The sequence below is a fragment of the Oculina patagonica genome, chromosome 7 (assembly GCF_052425735.1).
Source record: "Oculina patagonica isolate OP01 chromosome 7, crgOcupat, whole genome shotgun sequence".
NCBI classification, from domain to species: Eukaryota; Metazoa; Cnidaria; class Anthozoa; order Scleractinia; family Oculinidae; genus Oculina; species Oculina patagonica.
This window is the reverse complement of record NC_135764.1, coordinates 31,744,634-31,769,691: the sequence shown is the minus strand read 5'-3', so window position 1 is coordinate 31,769,691 and position 25,058 is coordinate 31,744,634. Positions and strand designations below refer to the sequence as shown.

The 25,058-nt window shown below is 40.3% G+C and overlaps 1 protein-coding gene across 1 annotated transcript in view; it reads right to left on the bottom strand.

The window, feature by feature from the left end:
• LOC144659384 (uncharacterized) overlaps window positions 1-25,058 on the bottom strand; it is a 39,818-nt gene that overhangs the window by 9,618 nt on the left and 5,142 nt on the right. Inside the window, 26 exon segments of the mRNA XM_078519793.1 lie at window positions 437-559; window positions 887-4,012; window positions 4,490-4,615; window positions 4,993-5,156; window positions 5,429-5,496; window positions 5,974-6,095; window positions 7,673-7,795; window positions 8,143-10,569; window positions 11,040-11,165; window positions 11,426-11,589; window positions 11,992-12,059; window positions 12,834-12,955; window positions 13,426-13,536; window positions 14,830-15,502; window positions 15,504-15,854; window positions 16,492-17,407; window positions 17,830-18,018; window positions 18,473-19,809; window positions 20,199-20,773; window positions 20,775-20,996; window positions 21,499-21,624; window positions 21,794-21,957; window positions 22,223-22,290; window positions 22,824-22,945; window positions 23,982-24,092; window positions 24,602-25,058. Coding sequence (XP_078375919.1) covers window positions 437-559; window positions 887-4,012; window positions 4,490-4,615; window positions 4,993-5,156; window positions 5,429-5,496; window positions 5,974-6,095; window positions 7,673-7,795; window positions 8,143-10,569; window positions 11,040-11,165; window positions 11,426-11,589; window positions 11,992-12,059; window positions 12,834-12,955; window positions 13,426-13,536; window positions 14,830-15,502; window positions 15,504-15,854; window positions 16,492-17,407; window positions 17,830-18,018; window positions 18,473-19,809; window positions 20,199-20,773; window positions 20,775-20,996; window positions 21,499-21,624; window positions 21,794-21,957; window positions 22,223-22,290; window positions 22,824-22,945; window positions 23,982-24,092; window positions 24,602-25,058 — 12,181 coding nt within the window.

Here is a 25,058-nt window from a genome sequence, read left to right as displayed (position 1 = left end):
GTGCTCAAATAATACGAAACAATTTTAAGGCGCCTATTTTATATTAAAACGGTGTTTTTCTGAAAATTTCATTCTTGATTTACTTGAAAACGCTCTTACAGATTTTTCTAAAATTTCTTCAACAGGTAGTCAATCTACTAAACTTTAACATATCAAAAAATAAACACCAAGTGTCAGTCTAGATTTCGAGAAAATCAAGCTTGTTTGAGAACAAAAGAAAACGTCAATCGTTGCTATGGTAACCGTTGTGACTAAGTGACGGGTAAAAAATTAAAATTTGGTCACATTTGATCATTATGGTGTATTTTGGCAAAAATCGAACATTGGCTTCCTAGGTAATTTTAATTTTCAAAACAACCACCCTTCGGCTAAAAAAACTACATCGAGCCTCCTTAAATAGGACGGTGGACGATAGAAGAATCCTTTTTATACTTACCTTCACAGACGTTGCTATTTTCTTTTTCAAACTTCCCCGGAGGACATCGACACACGTGATCTCCAACCAAGTTTTCACAATCTTGATCAGGACGGCATGGTGAGGAGGCACACTCGTTAACGACTGAAACAAACACTTATTGTGAGACGTTGACGGGCTATACCGAACAGATCTTTGATCAAAGCTATCAATGACACACAACACAGAGAAATATGACCTTAGATAATAATACTGTCATCGTCCCAAGCATTTAAAATAAATTCATCAAAATGTTTCCAGAAAACGAAATCAAATGTATATTCAATGAAGATATTCAATGTCAGATTCCTTCAGCAGGGTCAACATTTCATCAACTACAAAACCAGTAAAATTCGGCTGTAACATGGTTATATCGTTCCTCTAAACAATTTTATTTTCCATTGAAAACAACAACAATAATGGCAAACTTACCAACAGAGGACGAGACGACTGACAAGCTGATCGTACTTGAAGGACTAATCGCCAAAGAATCGACACTGGAGCTCCTTCCCAAAGATGGCAAACTACTTATCTCCCTGGTAGAAACAGCAGATACAGAGCTCACAGAAGGCAACGCAGCTGTACTTTGATCTGTTGCCAGACTGGAACCTATTCTCACCGATGGCGAACTGATTATCTCACTGCTTGATACAGCTACTGATGAGAAAACCACTGCGGGTGACGAGGCCAACGGAGATGTAACTGAAGACAAGGCACGCGTACTTTGATCTATTGCCAGATTGGAGCTCATTACAATGGATGGTGAACTGCTAATCTCGCTACTTCTTGAAACACCAGCTGACGAAAAAAACACTCCAGATTTCAATGATGACGGACTGGTTATCACACTGCTTGAATCAGTAGTTGAAGTCGAAACCACGGCGGAGGATGAAACTACCACAGACCTCGTTAAAGACAATGCAGGTGTACTTTGATCTACTCCCAGCCTGGAGCTCATCGCAATCGGAAGTGAACTGCTAATCGCACGGCTGGGAACAACGACTGACGACGAAATCAGTGCAGATGATGAAACCACTACAGACCTCGTTAAAGACAATACAGTTGTACTTTGATCTACTCCCAGGCTGGAGCTCTTTGCAACGGGAAGTGAACTGCTAATCGCACTGCTTGAAACAGCGATTGACGACGAAATCACCGCAGATGATAACACCACCACAGACCTCACTGAAGACAATACAAGCGTACTTTGATCCATTGGCACACTGGAACTCATTCTCGTCGATGGTGAACTGCTCATCACACTGCTTGAAACAGGAAATGCTGACAAAATTACCGAGGATGATAAAGTCCGCAAAGATCTCGCCGACGACAACGGAGATGTACTTTCCTCTTGTGCCAGAGTAGAACTTAATGAAATGGATGGTGAACTGGTAATCTCCCTGCTTGATAAAGCAACTGACGAAGCAATCACTACAGATGAAGACGTAGCTGAAGAAAATACACGTGTACTTTCATCTACTGCAAGACTGGAGCTAATTACTATAGATGGTGAACTGCTTGAAACAGCAACTGCCGACGAAATCACTGAAGACGAAGAAACCAGCAGAGACCTCTCTGAAGACAATGCTGACGAAGTTTTATCTATTGCCACACTGGAACTTATTTTCACCGATGGCGAACTGATCATCTCACTGCTAGATACAACTACGGATGGTAAAAACACTGTGGATGACGAAGCCAGCGAAGACCTCGCTAAAGACAATGGAGGCGTACTTTGACCTGTTGTCAGACTGGAACTTAATACTATGGATGTTGAACTGCTTATCTCCCTGCTAGAAACGGTGACTGACGAGGAAATCACTGCAGATGATGATAAAAGCATAGAACTAGCTGAAGACAATGTAGCTGTACTTTCATCTACTGCCAAAGTGGAGTTCATCACGATGGATGGTGAAATGCTGATCTGCCTACTTGAAACAGCAACTGACGACAGAATCACTCCAGATGATGAACCCATCACAGACCTGGCTGACGACAATGCAGGTGTACTTTGATTTATTGCCTGACTGGAACTCATTCTCACTGATGGCGAACTGCTTATCTTACTGCTTGATACAGCAACTGATGAAAAAACCACTACGGATGACGAAGGCAACAGAGACCTCGCTGAAGACAGTGCAGGCGTACTTGGGTCTAGTCTTAGGCTGGAACTCACTGCAATGGATGGTGAACGGCTTATCCCGCTGCTTGAAACAGCGACTGATGATGAAATCACCGCAGATGATGAAACCAGCAAAGACGTTGCGGAAGACAATGCAAGTGTACTGTTATCTACTGCTAGACTGGGGCTCATTGCAATGGATGGTAAACTGGTTATCTTCTTGCTTGAAACAGCGATTGACAACGTAACGACTTCAGATGATGAAGCCAGCAAAGACCTCACTGAAGACAATGAAGATGCCAGACTGGGGCTTATTGTGATGGATGGTGAACTACTAATCTTGCTGCTTAAAACAGTTACAGACGACGAACCCACCACAGACCTCACTGAAGACAATAAAAGTGTAGTTTGATCTTTTGCGACACTGGAACTCATTCTCGTCGATGGCGAACTGCTTATCGCAGTGGTTGATATAGCAATTGATGACACAACCACTACCGACGATGATGATGCCAACGGAGACCTCGCCGAAGACAATGTAGATGTACTTTGATCTTTTGCCTGACTGGAACTTATTTTCACCGATGCGGAACTCGTTATGGCACTGCTTGAAACAGCAACTGAAGTCGACACCACTGCGGAGGATGAAGCCAGCAGATACCTCTCTGAAGACAATACAGCCGTACTTTGGTTTACTCCTAGGCTGGAGCTCATTGCAATAGATGGTGAACTGCCAGTCTCACTGCCTGAAACAGCAACTGACGACGAAATTACCGCTGATGATGAAATCAGCAAAGACGTCGCTGAAGACAATGCAAGTGAACTTTTATCATCTGCTACACTGGGGCTCATTGCAATGGAAGCTGAACTGCTAATCTCGCTGCTTGTAACAGCGGCTGACGACAAAATCGCTGCAGTTGATGAAACCACCACAGACCTCGCTGAAGACAATACAGGTGTACTCTGATTAATTCCCAAACTGGAACTCATTCTCGTCGATCGCGTACTGCTTATCGCACTGCTTGATACAGTACCTGATGACAAAACCACTACCGATAATGATGTCATCGGAGACCTCGCTGAAGACAATGCAGTTGTACTTTGATCTATTGCCAGACTGGAACTTTTTATAACGGATGTTAAACTGCTAATCTCACTGCTTGATATGGTAACTGACGAAGAAATCATTGCGGATGATGAAACGACCACAGACCTAGCTGAAGACAATACAGGTGTACTTTTATCTATTACCAGACTGGGGCTCATAACAGTGAAAAGTGTACTGCTAATCTTGGTGCTTGAGACAGCAATTGACGACGGTAGCATAACGGTTGATGAAACCAACACAGACCCCGCTGAAGGCAATGTGGGTGTACTTTGATCTACCGCCAGACTGGTTGGTGAACTGCTTGATATAGCAACGGACGACGAAATCACTGCAGAGGATAGATGGAAAATATTTGTATCCAGAATGGAAATACTTTGTATAAATTATGTTAGTAACTTACTCTATCGATATCTGTCTTTCAAATATCTGCCTGTCCATACCCTTGTTCTTCCTATTTTCGCCCTTCGTTGTGTCTGTCTGTCTGTCTGTCTGTCTGTCTGTCGGTTTGTCTGTGTCTCCTTTGGTTTCTCAGTCCGTTTTTCTTGTTTCTGTCTGTGTCTACTATATATTACATTTGTACCCTTTTTTAATTGAAAATCAAACAGTATGGCACAGGAAGATGGGTTTCAAATCTCGTCTAGGTCAAAGGATGGTGTTGATCCAATCAACTCACGCAAAAAGTCTCTGCATACCAGCGTGGCTGGCATTACACGAAGCCCTAGTCAAGCACATTGATGCCTGTTTAGAATAATTATTGCTTGCAAGGTAAATCAAAAGTTAGCTTTTAATTTGTTGTGATTGTTACCTTGACATGTTCTTCCATTCCCAGTGAACCCTTCCTTACAAAAGCATTCAAATGATCCAACAGTGTTGTTACAGATAGCATTTTTATCACAGTCATTGGCGCTTCCATTTTGACATTCGTCGCGATCTACAATAAAAGGAAAGTTAAAACGTCTTCGAAGGAATATGGACGATCTTGTTGTGTGATAAATATAGACTTTATTAGTTGCGTGAAGTCCATATTGGGAAAATATTGTTCAAGTTCTTTCCATTGAGTTCTTTCTTATCTTCGCGGTCCGTATCGCAAACTTTGGACCGCTCAGGGAACCAATCAGGATGCTCCTTTCCATCGTGGACCATTTTGCTGACTAACAAAATAATTTATGGGATATAAGAGATATTATATGTGTGTATTAGGCAGACAGTTGCCAGTAAAGTAGGCAGATAAAAATTTTCAATTTAATGTACTGTACATTTCTTCAGCATCGTTTCATCAGATGAACTACTAAGCTAGTAGTTTCTTACCGTCTAGTATAACAGACGCTGGATCAATTTGCAAATCTCCAAAGCTCGATGTGTTCTGGGGCTGAGTCACGCTTTCGTTAAGAACCTTCTCTGCTGTTGGTAGCACACTTGCATTACCAGTTGGTTGAAAATTGACAACAAAATCAGCAACTACACTGCCTTGCCTGTAAATAGATTGAGTCGCGTCGTTAAACGAGATATTTTTATGCTTTACGGTTAACAGTTTTACTAATTGCTGGGTTACACTGACTAATTCTAAGTTTATAAAAATATTTCTCAACAAGAAACGCGACATTGTGTTATACAAGAAATACTATAGAGAACGCAACCAGACGTTGCTGAAGTTTTTAAAATCACAATATTCTTTAATCAGAAAATACACAGAAAATTAAGATATAATGAAAACCAAAGACATTGATTGTGTGTTCCTCAGTACCTAAATTCCCGAATCTCACATCCTTGGTAAATTGAAGCCAGTTCTGATTTGTCGTAGACTTCGTCAACCTGTACAGTGAAAAGATACATATTTAGGCTATTTAAAGAGTAATTTTTACAAAATAGCCTAGTTACACAGGCGTTTCTCTGTACTTTGAAGGTAAGCGCGTTCGATGTGTGGAAGTTCATAGGTCATAGATTCGAACCCTTTTTTTCAGAGCTTACTATTGTAGGTACCTGGGCACATCCTTTTCCCCCTAAATTTTTATTTTTTTATTTTTTTATTATATTTTTTTTTTTATTTTTTTTTTTTTTTTTTTTTTTTCTTTCTTTTTTAAATTTTAATTATAAATATTATTATTTTAAATTTATTTTTTTTTTTTTATTTTTTTAATTTTATTTTAATAATAATTATTATAATGCTTTTTTGAATATTTTTATAGAAAAAGGCAATATAAATATTAAATATTATTATTATTATTATTATTATTATTATTATTATTATTCATTTATTAAAGAAAATTATTACAAAAGCCAGTTCCTTACCGCTGTAATAACTTTGTTAGCCAACTCTTTATATTCAGGAGATTTTTCATCCGCCAGTGCCGGAGTGTATGTTGAGAAGTTCCCACCAGTTATTTTGAAAGATCCTTGATAAACTTCGACGGCTGCACAAATATAACGGTAAAACAACTTTAATAGTAACGGACTGGTCTTTCACTAGGCATGAGCATAAGATAAATAAACCTCACCATTCACACGAACAAATCGATTCCGTTAGCAATTCACATGACTAGATAAAGATTTACGATATATCTGCTTACCGCGGCCTTTTCTCAGTACACTTATCATCGTTTGAAAAATACATGACACGATTTGTACTTCTTAAGGGAACAAAGAGCTTTTCCTAGGAATGAAAATTGCACTTAAACTCTATCAGTAGCGCCATCATAACACAAAACCCTATCAAAACAGCAGACAATTATGTAACGATCAACAATAAAAGAATCATTCCCATAATCACTAACCACTCCCTCTTTTTTGTAGTAAAGTGTCTCTCAGACAAGATAATTTGTTGTAAAAGTTTCCTAAACAAAAAGCAAATGACATAGAATTCTTAATTCTATTTTTCCGTGGTAGGAGGCTTTAATCCAAACAATGTCAAGAAACAAGTAAAATTCCGTTCTCGTCTACCTTCGTACTGCAAGTAAGTACACGAAAATGCTAGGTATTTTCACATCTGTGATGCAACATGGAAATTTTCATGTACTTTTATATATGCGCTGCATAAAAGTAAATGAAATTTTCCATGTACTTTGACGTCTGTGCTGCATACAAGCAGGTCGAGATTACTATGTACACCCGAGTTGTAAAAGGTGCATGGACATTTTCCATGTACTTTTACGTCTGTGCTGCTTAAAGGCACAGAGAATTTCCCACGTTTCTTGTCTTGAGAATTGCAACAAGTTGCGTGGAAATTTCTTATACCTCCTCTTATTCATTGTCACAAGTTACATGAATATTTCCATGTACCTTATTTTATGTATTGTCAAAAGATACATGAAAATCTGCATGTACCTTGTTGTATGTATTGTCACAAGATACAGAGACATTTCCATGTACCTTGTTCAATTACTTTCACAAGGTACATGGAAATTTCCGTGTAACTAGTTTTATGTATTGCCACAAGATACTTGTACATATAAGTCCATGTACATATACCTTGTTCATTGTCACACCATACACAGAAATTTTCAAGGAACTTGTCTTATCTATTGCCACAAGATACATAGAAATTACCATGTACCTTCGCATATGTATTATACCACAATGTACATGAAACTCCCTTGTACCTTCCCTCGTGTATTACCAGAAGGTACAAGGAAATTTTTTAGATATCTTCGTGCTGCATAGTTTGTCATTCAATATCGTCACATCTCGCGTGGTCAATAACCAACTGAAAAACAACTAGAAGTGCGGGTTGGTTGGATCAATCAGAAAAGATTAACGATCTGACTAGTTCGATAGTGACCAATCGTGGACAAGTTCTAGTCACATCAAAACAAATTACGTTCTATTCAAAACTTGCAAGACAAGAACCGAATAACAGGTTGTCTGTATCAGCATACTTACGGTCACTGTCCATTTAATATCTCCTATGACAGAATAAAGCAATATTCTAATTTTCCTCGGTAGGATGATAAAAGATAGAAGTCTCATTCCAACAATCACTTTAGACTCTTACCTTTACAGGCGTTGCTATTTTCTTTTTCAAACTTTCCTGGAGGACATCGACACACGTGATCTCCAACTAAGTCTTCACAAACTTGATCAGGTCGGCATGGTGAAGAGGCACACTCGTTGATGACTGAAACAAAAACTTAATGTGAGTCGTTGATAGTCTATACTGCAGAGATCTATCAGTGATATCAATGATACACAAGCTCTTCAACCACAAAGAAATATGACCTTGGAGTATAGTCAATAAAGCTGTCGTCTTCCCAAGCATTTTAAATAAATTCATCAAAAAGTTTCAGGAAAACGAAACAAATACATATTCAATAGAGATATTCGATGAACGATTCATTCAAGGTCACATTTCAAAAAATTCATCAAACACAAAACCAGTGAAATCCGGATGCAAAATGGTAATAAGTTCTTTTAAATAATATTTAATTCCATTCAATACACAAAAAAAACAGCGAAGTAACTTACCAATAGAGGACGAAACGACTGACAAACTGATCGTACTTGTAGGATGAATCGCCAAAGAATCCACACTGGAGCTCACTTCCAAAGATGGCGAACTACTTTTCTCTCTGATTGAAACTGCAGTTAGAGACGAAATAACTCCAAATGAAGAAACCACCAAAGAACCCGTTGAGAACAATGCAGCGGTACTTTGATCTGTTGCCAGACTGGAGCTCATTCTCACCGATGGCAAACTGCTTCTCTCGCTGCTTAAAGTAGCAATTGATGACAAAACTAATGCAGATGATGAAACAATCGCAGACGTCAATGAAGACGATGTACTTGCCAGACTAGCGCTCATTACAATGGATCGTGAACTACTGATATCACTGCTTGAAACAGCGACAGACGAAGAAATTACTTCGGATGATGTAACCAGTAGAGACCTTGCTGTAGACGATACTGATATGCTTTGTTCTATTGAAACACTGGAACTCATTCTCGTCAAAGGAGAACTGATAATTTCACTGCTTGATACAGCTACTGATGAAAGAACCACTGCGGATGACGAAGCAAGCAGAGACCTCCCTGAAGACAATGGACGAGTACTTTGACCTGTTGCCGGAATGGAACTTGTTACAATGGATGTTAAGCTGCTAATCTCCCTGCTAGACATGGCGACTGACGCGGAAATCACGGCAGACGATGACAAAAACACAGAACTTGTCGAAGACAATACAGGCGAACTTTCATCTACTGCCAAACTTGAGCTCATTACGATGGATGGCGAAATGCTGATCTGCCTACTTGAAACAGCAACTGAAGACAGAATCACTCCAGATGATGAGAGCTTCACAGACCTCGCTGAGGACAATGCAGGACTACTTTGATTTATTGCCAGGCTGGAACTCATTCTCGAACTCGTTATCGCACTGCTTGAAACAGCAACTGATGAAAGAACCACTACAGATGACGAAGCCAATAAAGATTTTACTGAAGACAATGCAGGTGTACTTTGATCTACTACCAGACTGGAACTCATTTTCACTGATAGCGAACTCCTTATCGCACTGCTTGAAACAGCAACTGAAGTGAACTCCGTGGCGGAGGATGAAGCCATCAAAGACCTCTGTGAAGACAATTCAGCCGTACTCTGATCTACGCCCAGGCTGGAGTTTATTGCAATGAATGATGAACTGCTAATCTCGCTGCTTGAAACAGCGAATGACGGCGGGATGACTGCAGATGATGAAACCAGCAAAGACGTCGCCGAGGACAATACAAGTGTACTTTTATCTACTGCTAGACTGGGGCTCATTGCAGTGGATAGTAAACTGGTAATCCGCCTGCTTGAAACAGCGACTGACGACGAAACCACTTCCGATAATGAAGCCACCGAAGACCTTGCTGATGATAATGAAGGTGTACTTTGATCTATTGTGAGATTGGAGCTTATTCTGATGGATGGAGAACTTTTAACCTCGCTGCTTGAAACTGCCACTGAGGACGAAATCACTGCAGATGATGAAACCACCACAGACCTCGCTGACGACAATACAAGTGTACTTTGATCTTTTACCAGACTGGAACTCATTCTCGTCGATGGCGAACTGCTTATCGCACTGCTGGATACATTAACTGATGAAAACACCACTGCCGATGATGATGCCAATGGAGACCTCGCTGAAGACAATGCAGTTGAACTTTGATCTATTGCCAGACTGGAGCTAATTCTCCGCGATGGCAAACTACTTGTCTCACTGCCAGATACAGCCATGGACGAGTAAACCAGCGAGAATGACGAAAACAGGAGAGACCTCGATGAAGACAATGTTGGTGTACTTTGATCTGTTGGCGAAATGGAACTTATTACAATGGATGTTACACTGCTAATCTCCCTGCTTGATATAGCCATTGACGAAGAAATCTTTGCGGATGATGAATCCACGACAGACCTAGCTGAAGACAATACGGGTGTACTTTGATCTATTGGCAGACTGGAGCTCATTGCGATGGATGAACTGCTAATCTCGCTGCTTAAAACAGCGACTGACGACAGGAGCACTCCAGATGATGAGCCCATCACAGACCTCGCTTTTGACAATGACAGTGTACTTTGATTTTTTGCCAGACTGGAACTCATTCTCACCGATGGCGAACTCCTTATCGCGCTTCTTGAAACAGCGACTGAAGTTGACGCCATGGCGGAGGATGAAGCCAGTAGAGACCTCTTTGAAGAAAAATTAGAACTTATTACAGTGGAGGGACTGGAACTCAAAACAACGGAAGGTTTTCTACTAATCTTCGTGCTTGAAACTGCAGCTGACGACGATAGCAAAACGGATGATGAAGCCACCACAGACCCCGCTGAAGGTAGTGTGGGTGTACTTTGATCTACCGCCATACTGAAACTCATTTCAAAGGTTGGTGAACTGCTTGGCGACGAAATCCCTGAAGGTGATAAATGGAAAATATTTGTATCCAGAGTGGAAATACTATGTATAAATAACGTTCGTAATATCTGCCTGTCAATATCTCTGTTCGTCCGTATTTCCTTCCTCTGTTCTGCATGCCTATCTCTTTGTCTGTCTGACTGTCTGTCTGTCCTCTGTCTGTCTCTCTGTATGTATGTCTGCCAGTCTAGCTGTTTGTGTCTTAAATGGTCTATGTGTCTGTGTTTCCGTCTGTCTGTGCATATGTTTCTGTCGTTTAGTGTGTCTGTGTCTATTACTATGATTGCACCCCTTTTGAATCAAAGATCAAACAGTATAGCACATGTATGGTGTAATGTACAGTATGTTCAATTATACCAGCGTGGCTGGTGTTACATAAAGAGAAGGAATGACCTCATCAAGCACATTAAGACTGTTTGGAATTGCTCACAAAGTAAATCAAAAGTTGTAACTTGTTGTGATCGTTACCTTGACATGTTTTTCCATTTCCAGTGAACCCTTCCTTACAAAAGCATTCAAATGATCCAACAGTGTTGTTGCAGATGGCATTTTTATCACAGTCATTGGTGCTGGCATTTTGACATTCGTCACGATCTTCAAAAGAAAAAAGGTAAAATTAAAAAGCCTACAATGATTATGTACGGTCTTGCTGTGTGTTTCGTAAATATAATTGACCTTGAGTGAGGTCATAATTGAAGACATATGACACAAATTTGTAATATTATCGACAAAGTATTCTGCAGCAAAGCAAAAAAGTATCACAAGGAAGCTTTTTAAAAGTTAATGGCATGAAAAGCATTTATATATGAACTATTTACCTATTCTTCATGAAAAGAGAATTGGGAGTTTCGTACCTTCTAGTTTAACAGATGCTGATTCAATTTGCAAATCTCCAATGCTCGACGTATTTTTGGACTGAGTTACGCTTTCGGTAAGAACCTTCTGGGCTGTTGGTAGTACGGTTGCATTGCCAGTTTGTTGAAAATTGACCACAAAATCAGCAACTACACTGCCTGGTCTGTAAAGATATAAAACGTGTACATTAATTGACGGATAGACTTTGTGAAATGAAAATAATTACATAAGATAGAAACGTCACATCTTTTAAGTCTTGGATAACAGTACAGTTTCAACCACTTGATATATGGATACAATGAATTTTCTTCCTGACTTCATGTAAAATTCTTCGAGAGTTTGAAAGAAGACAGGCACACAGACACAAGAAACAATGAAATTATGACTCGTCAAACGAGCTTTCTTTCACGTCTTTTGGTTACTTATTTTAATTACATGCTGGGTAAATTGGACTGATTCTAAGTACTTGAAGGAGCTAAGTCACGCGGATTTCGCGGATTTCCTTTAAACTGTTCTAAAATTGGTGGTAGGCAAATAAAATAAAGACATTAACTTTCTTCAGTACCTGAATCTACGAATCTCACATCCTTGGTAAATTGAAGCCAGTTCTGATTTGTTGTAAACCTCGTCCATCTACAGAGTAAAAAGATTAACTCATGAAAGCTATTTAATTAGCAATTTTAAGAAAATGACCGAGTTTACCAAGCGTTTCTCCGTTGCTCAGAGGTTCACGCGTCCGATCGGTGTGTGGGCGTCCATAGGTGATAGATTTAAATCCTTTGTTTTCAAACTATCCCACGCTTTTGTCATAGAGGATTAACTCTTAAAGGAGCTATGTCACGGGCATTTCATAGACTTTTGATCTAAACTCTTTTGAAATAAGTGGTGGGCAACTTAACCCATAAAACATTATCTTTGAACATCTAAAGGAAGATAATTATAACCTTAATTTGCGGATAGAAATCAACCTTCGGCTATAAATATCGATTTTTTGATGACGCGCAGCAACAACTTGAAAACGTTAGCTTAGTTGCAATCCGTTTTAATCCGATCCATCCACAGCTAAGATGCCCGTCAACAGTTTCAGTGGTCCAATATAGCAATTTTCAATAAAAATGGACCATTAATTTTAGGTTTCCTGCGACACTAATATAAATTTTAGCTATTCAAAAATCTGATAAAATCCGCGACATAGTCCCTTTAACCCTTTTCGTTTTAGCAACAAGGCTATGTTCGAAACATACACATAGCTTTTTTTGTTAATTGTTACTTTACTATAAGATGCGGCTGTTGCTGTTGTTTTTGTGTTGTTTATTCATTTCTTTAAAGCATTAGACGTACATTCTGGAAGAGTTTAATCTTCTTCCTTATTCTGTAAGAAGAATATTACACACGCGAGTTGCTCACCGTAGTAATAACTTTGTAAGCCAATTCTTTATATTCTGGAGATTTCTCGTCCGCCAGTGCTGGAGTGTATGTTGAGAAGTTCCCACCAGTTATTTTGAATGATCCTTCATAAGCTTCCACGGCTGCAAAAATTTAAGGGTAAAAACACTTTATTAGTTACAGGCTGGTCATTCCCTATGCATGTACACCAACCAACAGGCAATACTGAGACAAACGTTACCATTTACGCGCAAAACTCGTTTCAGCAACTCATTTGCCAAGAAAACCCAAATAGAAAATAGCTCCCAGTTATCGCCAACCTTCAGAATAATAATCGTCAACATAGCTTCTCACAGAACATCTATTCACGCCAAAAGAGTCTGAACGTTTATTTCAGCACACGTAACATGTACGTCACAGCATCCTTTTAATTCTTATTTTTATCGCCATTGCCATATAGAAAGTCTCACTCCCCCGGGATAAGAAGTTAACGCGCTATAGCTATAGCGCTAGCAACATTTATTCAAAATCCTCTTTGAAAGCAATCAGGAAATATTTAAGCAGAGTAGTGAATAATCGAAGAGTCATTATAATAATCGATTTGAACACTTACCTTCACAGGTTTTGCTATTTTCATTTTCAAACTTTCCCGGAGGACATCGACACACGTGATCTTGACAAACATGATCAGGTCGGCATGGTGAGGAGGCACACTCGTTGATGACTGAAACAAAATATTGTTAATAATTGATTGTGTATATTAATACAGACCTTTGGACTCTCTTGGAGGTCATCATCAACAGAGCTATAAAAAATGTTACGGAAGCGCTCCAAGGACAAAGATGTTCATTACGCTATAAAAGCGTTTTCACAAATACTTATAATATATGCCACGTTACAAGAATTTCAAATGAATTTATTTAAATGCACAAACAGAAAGAAACCTATGCTCGAGACCGACCTAAGAACAAATTTGACAAATGGAAGGAGCAAAACAAATTACAACTGATGGCAGTAACTAACTTTCAAAGGATCAAAAAAAATAGAAAATAAAAACTGTATATTAATTTTTGATAAGCAAAAGTCCGAGAAAGAAGTTTAACTTTTTTAATAGTTAAGAAAATACAGTCGAAGCTCTCTTAACGGACACTCTCGTAAGCGGACAGCTCTACTTACGGCCGCCTTGTTTGAAACCCCATTTTAACTCCCATACAAACTCTGTATCTTTACATTCTCGTAAGCGGACATTCCCGTAAGCGGCCGCGGACACCTTCAGAGATTACGACTTAGACTTTTTCTTTGTTTTTAAGCTCCCGTAAGCGGACACTCCAAAGAAAATCCTATTTTACAACCGCGCTGTTTGTTTTTATCAATCAACTTCACATCGCCAATCGTCACAATGATTTTACAGTACCGATTACAGTACCATATTTCAGTGTTTGTTTTGTCGTCATCCACGTCCGTCCGGTTATTTTTAGCTGGGCAAGCTCCAGTAAGCGGCCATCTATCCCTTACATCTCTAGTGGCCGCTTACGAGAACCATTCTCGTAAGCGGCCAGCTCCAGTTGCGGACACTTTTTTCGCGTCCCGAGGGTGTCCGCTTACGAGAGCTTCGATTGTAGTACCAGCACTAGATGCCCGCGTTAAAAAGAGATTACTTTAATCGCTTTATTCATAACACAACGGATTTAATGTTTTACTGCATCTTGTATTCTTTGACAAAGCACACTAGCAGTAAAACGTTTGAAGGCTTCGATAAAAACACTAATTTCTTGAATTAATCAAATTTGGAGTAATCCAATGTAAGTTCAGTTCTTTGAGTTTATCAAACATTTCTCCGAGGTTCGGCCAGTAGGACCCACTGTTCCACAAAATTACCTTACCGAACCAGTAAAATCCGGATACGACATGGTAATGCAATTTGTTAAAGTAGAGATCTTCCTCAAAAATATAGTTCCCCTAGCAAATCTTAACATAAATTGGAAAAAAAAACCTGAAAATACTGTAGCGAACTTACCGATAGAGGACTCAATGACTGATACGCTGACCGTACTCGAAGGATTAATCGCCGAAGGATCCAGACTGGAGCTCAATCCCATAGAAGTCAAACTACTTATCTCCCTGCTTGAAACAGCAACTGAAGACGAAATTACTCCCAATGAAGAAACTGTGACAGATCTCACTGACGAAAATGCTGGTGTACTTCGAACTATTGTCAGACTGGAACTCATTCTCATAGATGGCAAACTACTTATCTTGCGGCTTGATATAACAGCTGACGATAGTTTCACAGCCACGATAATGAAACCACCGAAGACTTGGCTGAAGATAATACAGCAGTACTTTTCTACTGCCAGACTGGAGCTCATTACAATGGATGGTGAACTGCTAATCTCACTGGTGGATATAGCAACTGACGACGAAATCACTGCAGGTGATGAAACAAGCACAGATCTCTCTGAAGAAAAAACAAGTGTAGTTTGATCTATTGCGAGACTAGATCTCATTACAACAGACGGTGAACGGGTTATTTCTGAACCGCTTGAAACAGCAACTGGCGACAAAACCACTGCGGACGATGGAACCGGAACAGACTTCGCTAAAGACAAAACAGGTGTACTTTGATTCATTGCCAGACTAGACCTTATTAGAGTGAACGATGAACTGCTTATCTCCGTGTTTGAAACATCACCATGACAATGAAAACACTGTAGATGAAGAAACAAGCACCGATCCCGCTGAAGAAGATGCAGTTTTATTTTGATCTGCCGAAAGACTGGAACTAACTACAACAGATGGTGAGCTGCTTATCGCGCTGCTTGATACAGCAACTGATGACGAGATCACTACGGATGATGAAACAGCCAAAGTGCTCGCTGAAGACAATACAGGGGTACTTTGATCTACTACCAGACTGGAACTAGTTTCAATGACTGGTGAACTGCGTATCCCACTGCTTGATACAGCAACGAATGACGAAATCACAACGGATGATGAAACAGCCACAGAGCTCGCTGAAGACAATACAGGTGGTACTTTGATCTACTGCCAGAATAGAAGTCATAACAGTGGATGGTGAAAGACTAAGCTCTCTGCTTGAATCACCAACTGGCGACGAAATCACAGCGAATGATGGAACAAGCACAGATCTCGCTGAAGACAATACATCTGTACTTTGATCTACCACTAGACTGGAACTCGTTACGGTGACTGGTGAACTGTGTTTCCCACTGCTTGATACAGCAAAGAATGATGAAATCACTGCTGAGGATGAAACTGCAACAGACGTCGCTGAATACAATACAGGTGTACTTTGATCTACTGTTAGACTAGAAGTTGATAACAGTGGAAGGTGACAGGCTAAGGTCTCTGCTTGAATCAGGAACTGACGACAAAATCACTGCGGATGATGAAACAAGCAGAGATTTCTTTGACGACAATAACGGTAAAGTTTGATCAACTACCAGACTGGAGCTCATTACAATGGAATGTGAACTGCTCAGCTCACTTCTTGATACATTAACGGATGACGAAATCACGGTGGACGATAATCACCACAACAGAACTTGCTAAAGACAGTACAGGTGTACTTTGTTCAACTACCAGACTGGAGCTTATTGCAATGGAATGCTGAACTGCTCATCTCCCTGTTTGATATAGCAGCTGACGACGAGATCACCTTGGATGACGATACGAACTCAGACCTCGCTAAAGACAATATAGCTGTACTTTGATCTATTGCCGGACTGGAACTCATTACAACGTATGATGAACTGCTAATCCCACTACTTGCTACTCCAACAGATGACAAAATCACTGCGGATGATGAAATCGCCACAGACCTGACTAAAGATGATTTAGGTGTACTTTGATCTACTGCTAGACTGGAGCTCGGTACGATGGATGGTGAACTGCTCATATCTCTACTTGAAACAGCAACTGACAACGAAACTACTACGGATGATGTAACCACCGCAGACCTCGCTGAAGACAATACAGGTGTACTTTGATCTAACACGAGGCTAGAACCGATGAAAATGGATGGTGAGCTGCTAATCGCACTGCTTGATAAGGCGACTGACAAGGAAATCACTGAAGATGATGAAACAAGTACAGAACTCGCTGAGGATATTGCTGCCAGACTAGACCTCATTCTGATAGATCGCGAACTGCTTATCCCCCTGCTAGATATACCAACTGACAACGAAGGCACTGCGGATGATGAAACCACAGTAGACCTTGCTGAAAACGATGATGGTCTACTCTGATCTATGCTTAGACTAGAGTTCGTTAAAACGGATGGTGAATGGCTAATCTTAAAGCTTGATAAACCAACTGGCGACGAAATCACCACGGATGATGGAACCACCACAGACCTCGATGAGGACAGCGCAGATATACTTTGATTTGCCGTCAGACTGGAACTCATTACAATAGTTGATGAACTGCTTATCTCCCCGCTTGAAAAAGAAACTGACGACAACATCACTGAAGATGATAAAACCACCAGAGATCTCGCTGAGGACAAGGCAGGTGTACTTTCATCTGTTGCAAGGCTTGAGGTCACTACAGTGGACGGTGCACTTTGTATTTCCCTACTTAAAACAGCAATTGACGATGTAAACACTCGATATGATGAAAGCACAACAGACCTCGTTGAAAACAATGCAGACGTACTTTGATCTACCTCCAAGACTGGAGCTCACTAAAAAGGTTGAGCTGCTAATCCCCCTGCTTGAAACTGCAACTGACGACAAAATCACTCCAGATGATGAAGGCACCATAGACCTAACAGAAGACAATGCAGGTGTTCTATAAACTCCCAGACTGGAGCTCACTGCAATGGAGGCTAAACGGCTAATCTCCCTACTTGGAACTGCGACTGATGAAGAAATCCCCGCCGATGATGACAACAGTAGAGACGTCGATGAAGACAATGCAGGTGTACTTTCCTTTACTACCAGATTCGAGCTAATTACTATTGATGGTGAACTGCTAATCCCGCTGCTTGATATACCAACTGACGAAGAAATCATTGCAGATGATGAAACCACCACAGTCCTGTCTGACGACAATACAGGTAGCACTTTGATCTACTGCCAGACTGGAGCGCAATTCAGTGGAGGGTGTACCGCTAATCTGCAGGCTTGAAACAGCAACCGACGACGATAGACACTTGAATATGATGAAACCACTACAGTCCTCACTGAAGATAACGTGGGCATACTTTGATCTAACGCCACACTGGAGCTCATTGCAATGGTTGGTGAACTGCCAATCTTCCGACTTGAAACAAAAACTGACGACGACAGCACTTCGGATGATGAACCCACTACAGAACTAGCTGAAGGCAATGCTGGTGTACTTTGCCCAACTGTCAGACTGGACCTTTTTGTAAGGGATGGTAAACTGCTAATCTCGCTTCTTGAAACAACGAATGATCGACGAAATCACTGCAGATGATAAAACCAGCAGAGAAGTCGACAAATACAGTGTACGTGTGCTTTGATCTATTTCCAGACTGGAGCTCATTGTCTTCGATGGTGAAGTGCTTATCGAAGTACTTGATACATCAACAGGTGACAAAACTACTGAGGATGACAAAAACAACAAAGACCTCGCTGAAGACAAAGGAGCTCTACTTTGATCTATTGCCAGACTAAAGCTCGTTACAATGGATGGTGAACTGCTCATTTCTCCTGCTTGATATGGCAACATACGACGACATCATCGCGAATGATGAAGCCACCACAGACCTCGCTGAGGACAATGCTTGCGTACTATGTTCAACTTCCAGACTGGAGCTTACTGCTATGGGTGTTGAACTGCTAATCTCGCTGCTTGAAACAGCTACCGAAGACGAAATCACCGCAAATGATGAAACCAGTTGAGACGTTGTTGAAGACAATGCATGTGTACTTTGATCTACTGTTAGACTGGGGCTCATTGCAATGGATGGAGAACTGATAATCTGCTTGCTTGAAACAGCGACTGACGACGAAATCTCTCCTGATGATAAAGCCGCAAAAGACCTCAAAGAAGACAACACAGGTGTGCTTTGATCTATTACCACACTCGACCTCCTTGCAATGGATGATGACCTGCTAATCTCGCTGCTTGAGACTTGCGACGATAGCACTATGGATGATATAACCACTACAGACCTCGATGGAGGTAATGTACGTGTACTTTGATCTACCGCCAGACTGGAGTTTATAACAATAGATGGTGAGCTGCTAATCTCCGGACTTGAAACAGCAACTGGCGACAACAACATTACGGGTGACGAAGCCACCACAGATCTCGCTGAAGACAATGCTGGTGTACTATGTTCAACTACCAGACTGGAGCTTACTCCTATGGATGACGAACTGCTTATCTCGCTGCTTGAACCAGCTACTGACGACGAAACCACCGCAGATGATAAAACCAGGAGAGACGTTGCTGAAGACAATGCTTGTGTACTTTTATCGACTGTTAGACTGGGGCTCACTGCAATGGATGGTAAACTGATAATCTGCTTGCTTGAAACAGCAACTGACGACGAAATCACTCCTGATGATGAAGCCGCAAAAGAACTAACGGAAGACAACGCAGATGTGCTTTGATCTATTACCACACTCGAGCTCCTTGCAATGGATGGTGAGCTGCTAAACACGCTGCTTGAGACTGGCGACGAAAGCATTATGGATGAGGAAACCACAAAAGACCTCGATGAAGGTAATGTGCGTGTACCTTGATCTTCAGCCAGACTGGAGTTCATTACAATCGATGTTGAAACAGCAACTGACGACGACAGTACTACGGGTGACGAAGCCACCACAGACCTCGCTGAAGACAATGCTCCTGTACTATGATCAACTGCCAGACTGGAGCTTACTGCAATGGATGGTGAGCTGCTAATCTCGCTGCTTCCAACAGAGACTGACGACGAAATAACCGCAGATGAAGAAACCAGCAGAGTCGTAGTCGATGAAGACAGAACAGGTGTACTTATCTACCAACAGACTGGAGGGCACCTGCTTATCGAACTGCTTGATACAACAGCCAATGGCAAACTACTGAGGATGATAACCAATGGACCTCGTTGAGACAATGGAGCGTACTTTGACAATTGCCAGACTGGAGCTTATTACAATTGATGGTGCACTGCTATCCTCCTGCTTGCTATGGTAACTAGCGACGAATCTTGCGGATGAGAACACCACAGACCTTGCTGCGCGTGTTAGTGAACTATGATCACTGCCAGGGAGCTCATATATGATGGTGACTGCTGTCCTCCTGCTTGAACAGCACTGAGACAAAATCAATACGGATGATGGCCACCGTAGAACTCGCTGAAGACAATGTATGTGTACTATGATCGACTGCCAGACTGGAGCTCACTGCAATGGTTGGTGAACTGCTAATCTCCCCGCTTTTAACAGGGACTGACGACGCAATTACCGACAATGATGAAACCAACAAAGTAGTTGAGGAGGACAATCTGGGAGTACTGCTTATCTTCTTGCTTGATGTGGCAACTTGCGACAAAGTTGTTGCGGATGACGAAACCGTCACAGACCTCGCTGAAAATAATGTATGTGTACCATGATCGACTACCAGACTGGTGCTTACTGCAATGGATGGTGAACTGCTAATCCCTCTGCTTGAAACAGCGACTGACGATGAAACCAGGAGAGACGTCACTGAAGATAATGCAAGTGTACTTTCATCTACTGCTAGACTGGGGCTCATTGCAATGGAAGGAGAACTGGTTATCTCTAAACTGCTTGAAACAGCGACTGACGACGAAATTACCGCAGATGATATAACCAGCGGAGACGTCGCTGAAGACGAGCCAGGTGAACTTATTACAATGGAATGGAAACTGCTAAAATCCCTGCTCGCAACGGATGAAGAAATCATTGCGGATGATGAAATCCCCACAGACCTAGCTGAAGGCAAAACAGGTGTACTTTTACTCTACTGCCAGACTGGAGCTCACTACGATGGATGGTAATCTGCTAATCTCACTGCTTGAAACGGGGACAGACGACAATAGCACTACGGATGATGAAACCACTACAGACCTCACTGAAGGTAATTTGTGTATACTTTGTTCTACCGCCACACTGGAGCGCATTACAATGGTTGTCGAACTGATAATCTCCCTACTTGATGCAGCAACCGACGACAAAATCACTGCAGATGATAGATGGAAAATATTTGTATCCAGAGTGGAAATACTTTGTCTAAATTATGTTAATAATATATCAATCTATATCTACCTCACTTATGTCTGCCTGTCCATATCTTTGTTCGTCAGTCTTTCCGCCTTCGATTCTGTATGTTTATCTCTGTCGGTCTTTCTGTTTGTCAGTCTCTTAATTGGTCAGTCCTTTGTCTGTGATAACGCACGGCTGTGCATGTGTGTGTCTCTCTCTCTGTCGTTTGGTATGTCTGTGTCTATTATTATGCTTGTACCTCTTTTGCAATCGAAACTCAAACAGTATAGCACAGAAGAATGTGTCTCAAATCTCATCCAGGTCAAAGGATGGTGTGGTTAAAATCAACTCATGCGAAAACTCTCCTTATACCAGGGTGGCTGGCATTGCACGAAGACAAGAAATGGATTTATCAAGCACATTAAGGCCTGTTTTGAATTCCTTCCACGATAAATCAAAAGTTAAGTTTTGGTTGTTACCTTGACATGTTGTTCCATTCCCAGTGAACCCTTCCTTACAAAAGCATTCAAATGATCCAACAGTGTTGTAACAGATGGCATTTTTATCACAGTCATTGGTGCTTGCATTTTGACATTCGTCACGATCTACAATAAAAAAGAAAAATTAAAAAGAAAAACTATGTATGGGATACATGAGATATTATACTTTAGTAAGTAAAGCAGACGGAACAAATTTGTCAATACAATGTACTGTACGTTTCATGAGATGAACAATTAAGCTATTTTTCTTGTAAAAACGTAAGTGGTTTCTCACCTTCTAGTATAACCGATGCTGGATCAATTTGCAAATCCCCAAAGCTGGATGTATTCTGGGGCTGAGTCACGCTTTCGTTAAGAACCTTCTGTGCGGTTGGCAATACGGTTGCATTGCCAGTTGGTTGAAAATTGATCACAAAATCAGCGACTACACTGCCTTGTCTGTAAAAATACCAAGCGTGTACATAAATTGATGGGCTGGACTTGTAAAATGAAAATAATAACATAAGATAGAAATGTCATATTCTAAGTATTTATTACATGTATTGTGCAACAAGAAACGCAAAATTGTGCAACACGGAGAATATACTAAAATAACACAACCTGACATCGCTACGGTTTGTTTAAATCACTATTTTCTTTTGTCATAAAACATGTAGAAAGTGAAGCTTTTCTTCGTTAATATTTCCAGTGTGCTTCTCAGTACCTAAATCCCAGAATCTCGCATCCTTGGTAAATTGAAGCCAGCTTTGACTTGTTGTACACCTGGTCAACCTGTAGATTAAGAAAAATTTATATGAAAGCTACTTAATGAATAATTTTAAAAAAAACGACCTAGTTCGCCAGTTCTCTGTACCTCAGCGATAGCGCCTTCTACCAGTGTGCGTGAGTTCATAGGTCTAGGTTGGAACCCTTTTATTTCAAATTGTCCCACGCTAGCTCGTGACATAGATGATTAACATCTTATCCGAAGTTAACTATTTTCGATGCGGCATATCTTGTTTACTTGCTTCTTTACAGCATTAAATTATATTCTGGAAGGCTATCATCTTTTCGCTTATTTTGTAGTTTCTACATTAAAAGATATGGTGAAAACTTGTTATTGTTGTCCCTGCTGTTATAATTATTATTATTGTCATCATCATCATCATCATCATCATCATCATAATCATTACTTTTGTTGTTGTTGTCATTAATGTAATAGGTGAAGACGATTACTACCACTTAATGTTATAATGATCATCTCTCAACAAGACGTAGGGTCACTCATCTGTTAAAGAAACATTTCACACACTCAAGTTTCTTACCGCTGTAATGACTTTGTTAGCCAACTCTTTATATTCAGGAGATTTCTCGTCCGCCAGTTTTGGAGTGTATGTCGAGAAGTTCCCACCAGTTATTTTGAACGATCCTTGATAAGCTTCGACGGCTGCGCAAATATAAGAGTAAAATAACTTTAAATGTTATAGCAACAGACCGGTCACTAACTAAACATGTTTAATAAGCAACACTTAGAGGTTACCATTCACACGAATACCTCATGCCAGCAATTCATTTTCCCAAGATTACAAATTAAAAATACGAAATATCTTGCAGTTATTAGCAACATGTCAAATATTAATGGTTTAGGTTTTTAATTAATTTGTTGTAAGGCGCATTTGATCATATCCACATGTTATTTTGCGCCGAATAAGCATTAAATTATTATTATTGTTATTAATTATTTTTATTATTATTAATTGATTGTTAACATAGCCTCTCTCGCATGACATCTATTCACACCAAAATAGTCTGAACTTATATTACAACACAGGTGAAACGTATGTCACAGGAGTTATCTCTCATCGTTATTGCCCTATAGCAAGAGAGGATCCTCCTCCCAGGGGGGTACTCCGGCTTGTAAATGACGGGGATGATCGAAGGATTTTTTGGGGTTTGAAATTTTCGATTCTGGGATTTTTTTGGGTTGGAAAATCTGGCAAGTATTTTTTTGGGTGACTTGATATAAATAGGGGATTTTTTTGGGTATTAAAAACGAACTAAAGTGCCTTGGCGCGGTCTTGGCGTATTTATAGTATGATGAATAAAACAAACACGAGTGTTCAATTTTTTTATGATTTTCTTTGTGTTATATTATTGCCCCTGCTGGCAATTTAGGGGTAATTTGACAAGGGATTTTTTGGGGGTTATTTTTGGTCCAGGGATTTTTTTGGGTAATGTCGGAAGACTTAGGGATTTTTTTGGGTCCTGAGTTTTGCCTCCATTCGATCATCCCCGTCATTTACAAGCCGGAGTACCCCCCCCCCCTGGGATCCTCCTACCGCGTTACAAGTTGGAATTTGCGCTGTTGCCCTAGCACTAGTAACATAAATGCCTCTAACAAAGCAATTAGGAAATATTTAAACATTCTTAGCAGAGTACTAAATTAGAGAAGACCCATTCCAATAATCGCTTTGAAAGATTACCTTCACAGGCGTTGCCATTTTCTTTTTCAAACTTTCCTGGAGGACATCGACACACGAAGTCTTCACAAACTTGATCAGGTCGGCATGGTGAGGAGCCACACTCGTTGATGACTGAAACAAAAACTTTTTGTAAGTAGCTGGTTATGTTCTACGACGGAAACAAAACAAATTACCACTGACGGCAAAAACTTAATTAAAAAGGATTCTACTGTTTATTATTAACTGATCAACCTGAACGGAAAGCGCATCTTGAAAAATTTAGTTTGTCATTTGTAATAAGTTTCAATCATAACAATCAAATTCAATGTTCCTTTTTTAGTATTTCCTTTGAAAAGGCACACTAGTAGTAAAATTTTTATCGGCTTTGATGAAAAACTAATAATTAAATTTATCAAATTCGACATTTTTGGCCATCCTTGCCTTCTTTTGAATTTGGTGTGTCATTTAAATATTCCTTCGCTGTTTTAAAAGGTTATTTTATATATTTAAGCGAATTTGATGGTTATTTCCTAAGCCTAAGTTTGGCTAAAATCCGTGACATGGTCCCTTTAAAATTATACTAGTGCAAGAAAATATCTTTTTTTTAAATTATAGGAACAACACAACGACAGCAAACTTACCAACAGAGGACGAAACGACTGATAAGCTGACCGTACTTGACGGACTAATCGCCAAAGAATTCACACTGCTGCTCCTCCCCAAAGATGGCGAACTACTTATCTCGCTAATGGAAACACCAGATAAAGACGAAATCACTCCCACTGATGAAACCACGACTGAAGACGACGAAGAAATTGTAGTCGTACTTTGATCTACTGTCAAACTAGAGCTCATTCTCATAGAAGGCAAACTTCGTATCTCACTACTGGATACAGCAACTGACGACGAAATCAATAAAATTGATGAAACCACTTGAGACCTCGCTAAAGTTGTACTTTCAACTACAGCTACACTGGAACTTATTGCAATAGATGGTGAAGTGCTACTTTCCGTCTTTGATATACGAACTGCGGATGATGAAAACGAAGATGTCACTAAAGTCAACGCAGGTGTACTTTTATATGTTGTCAGACTGTG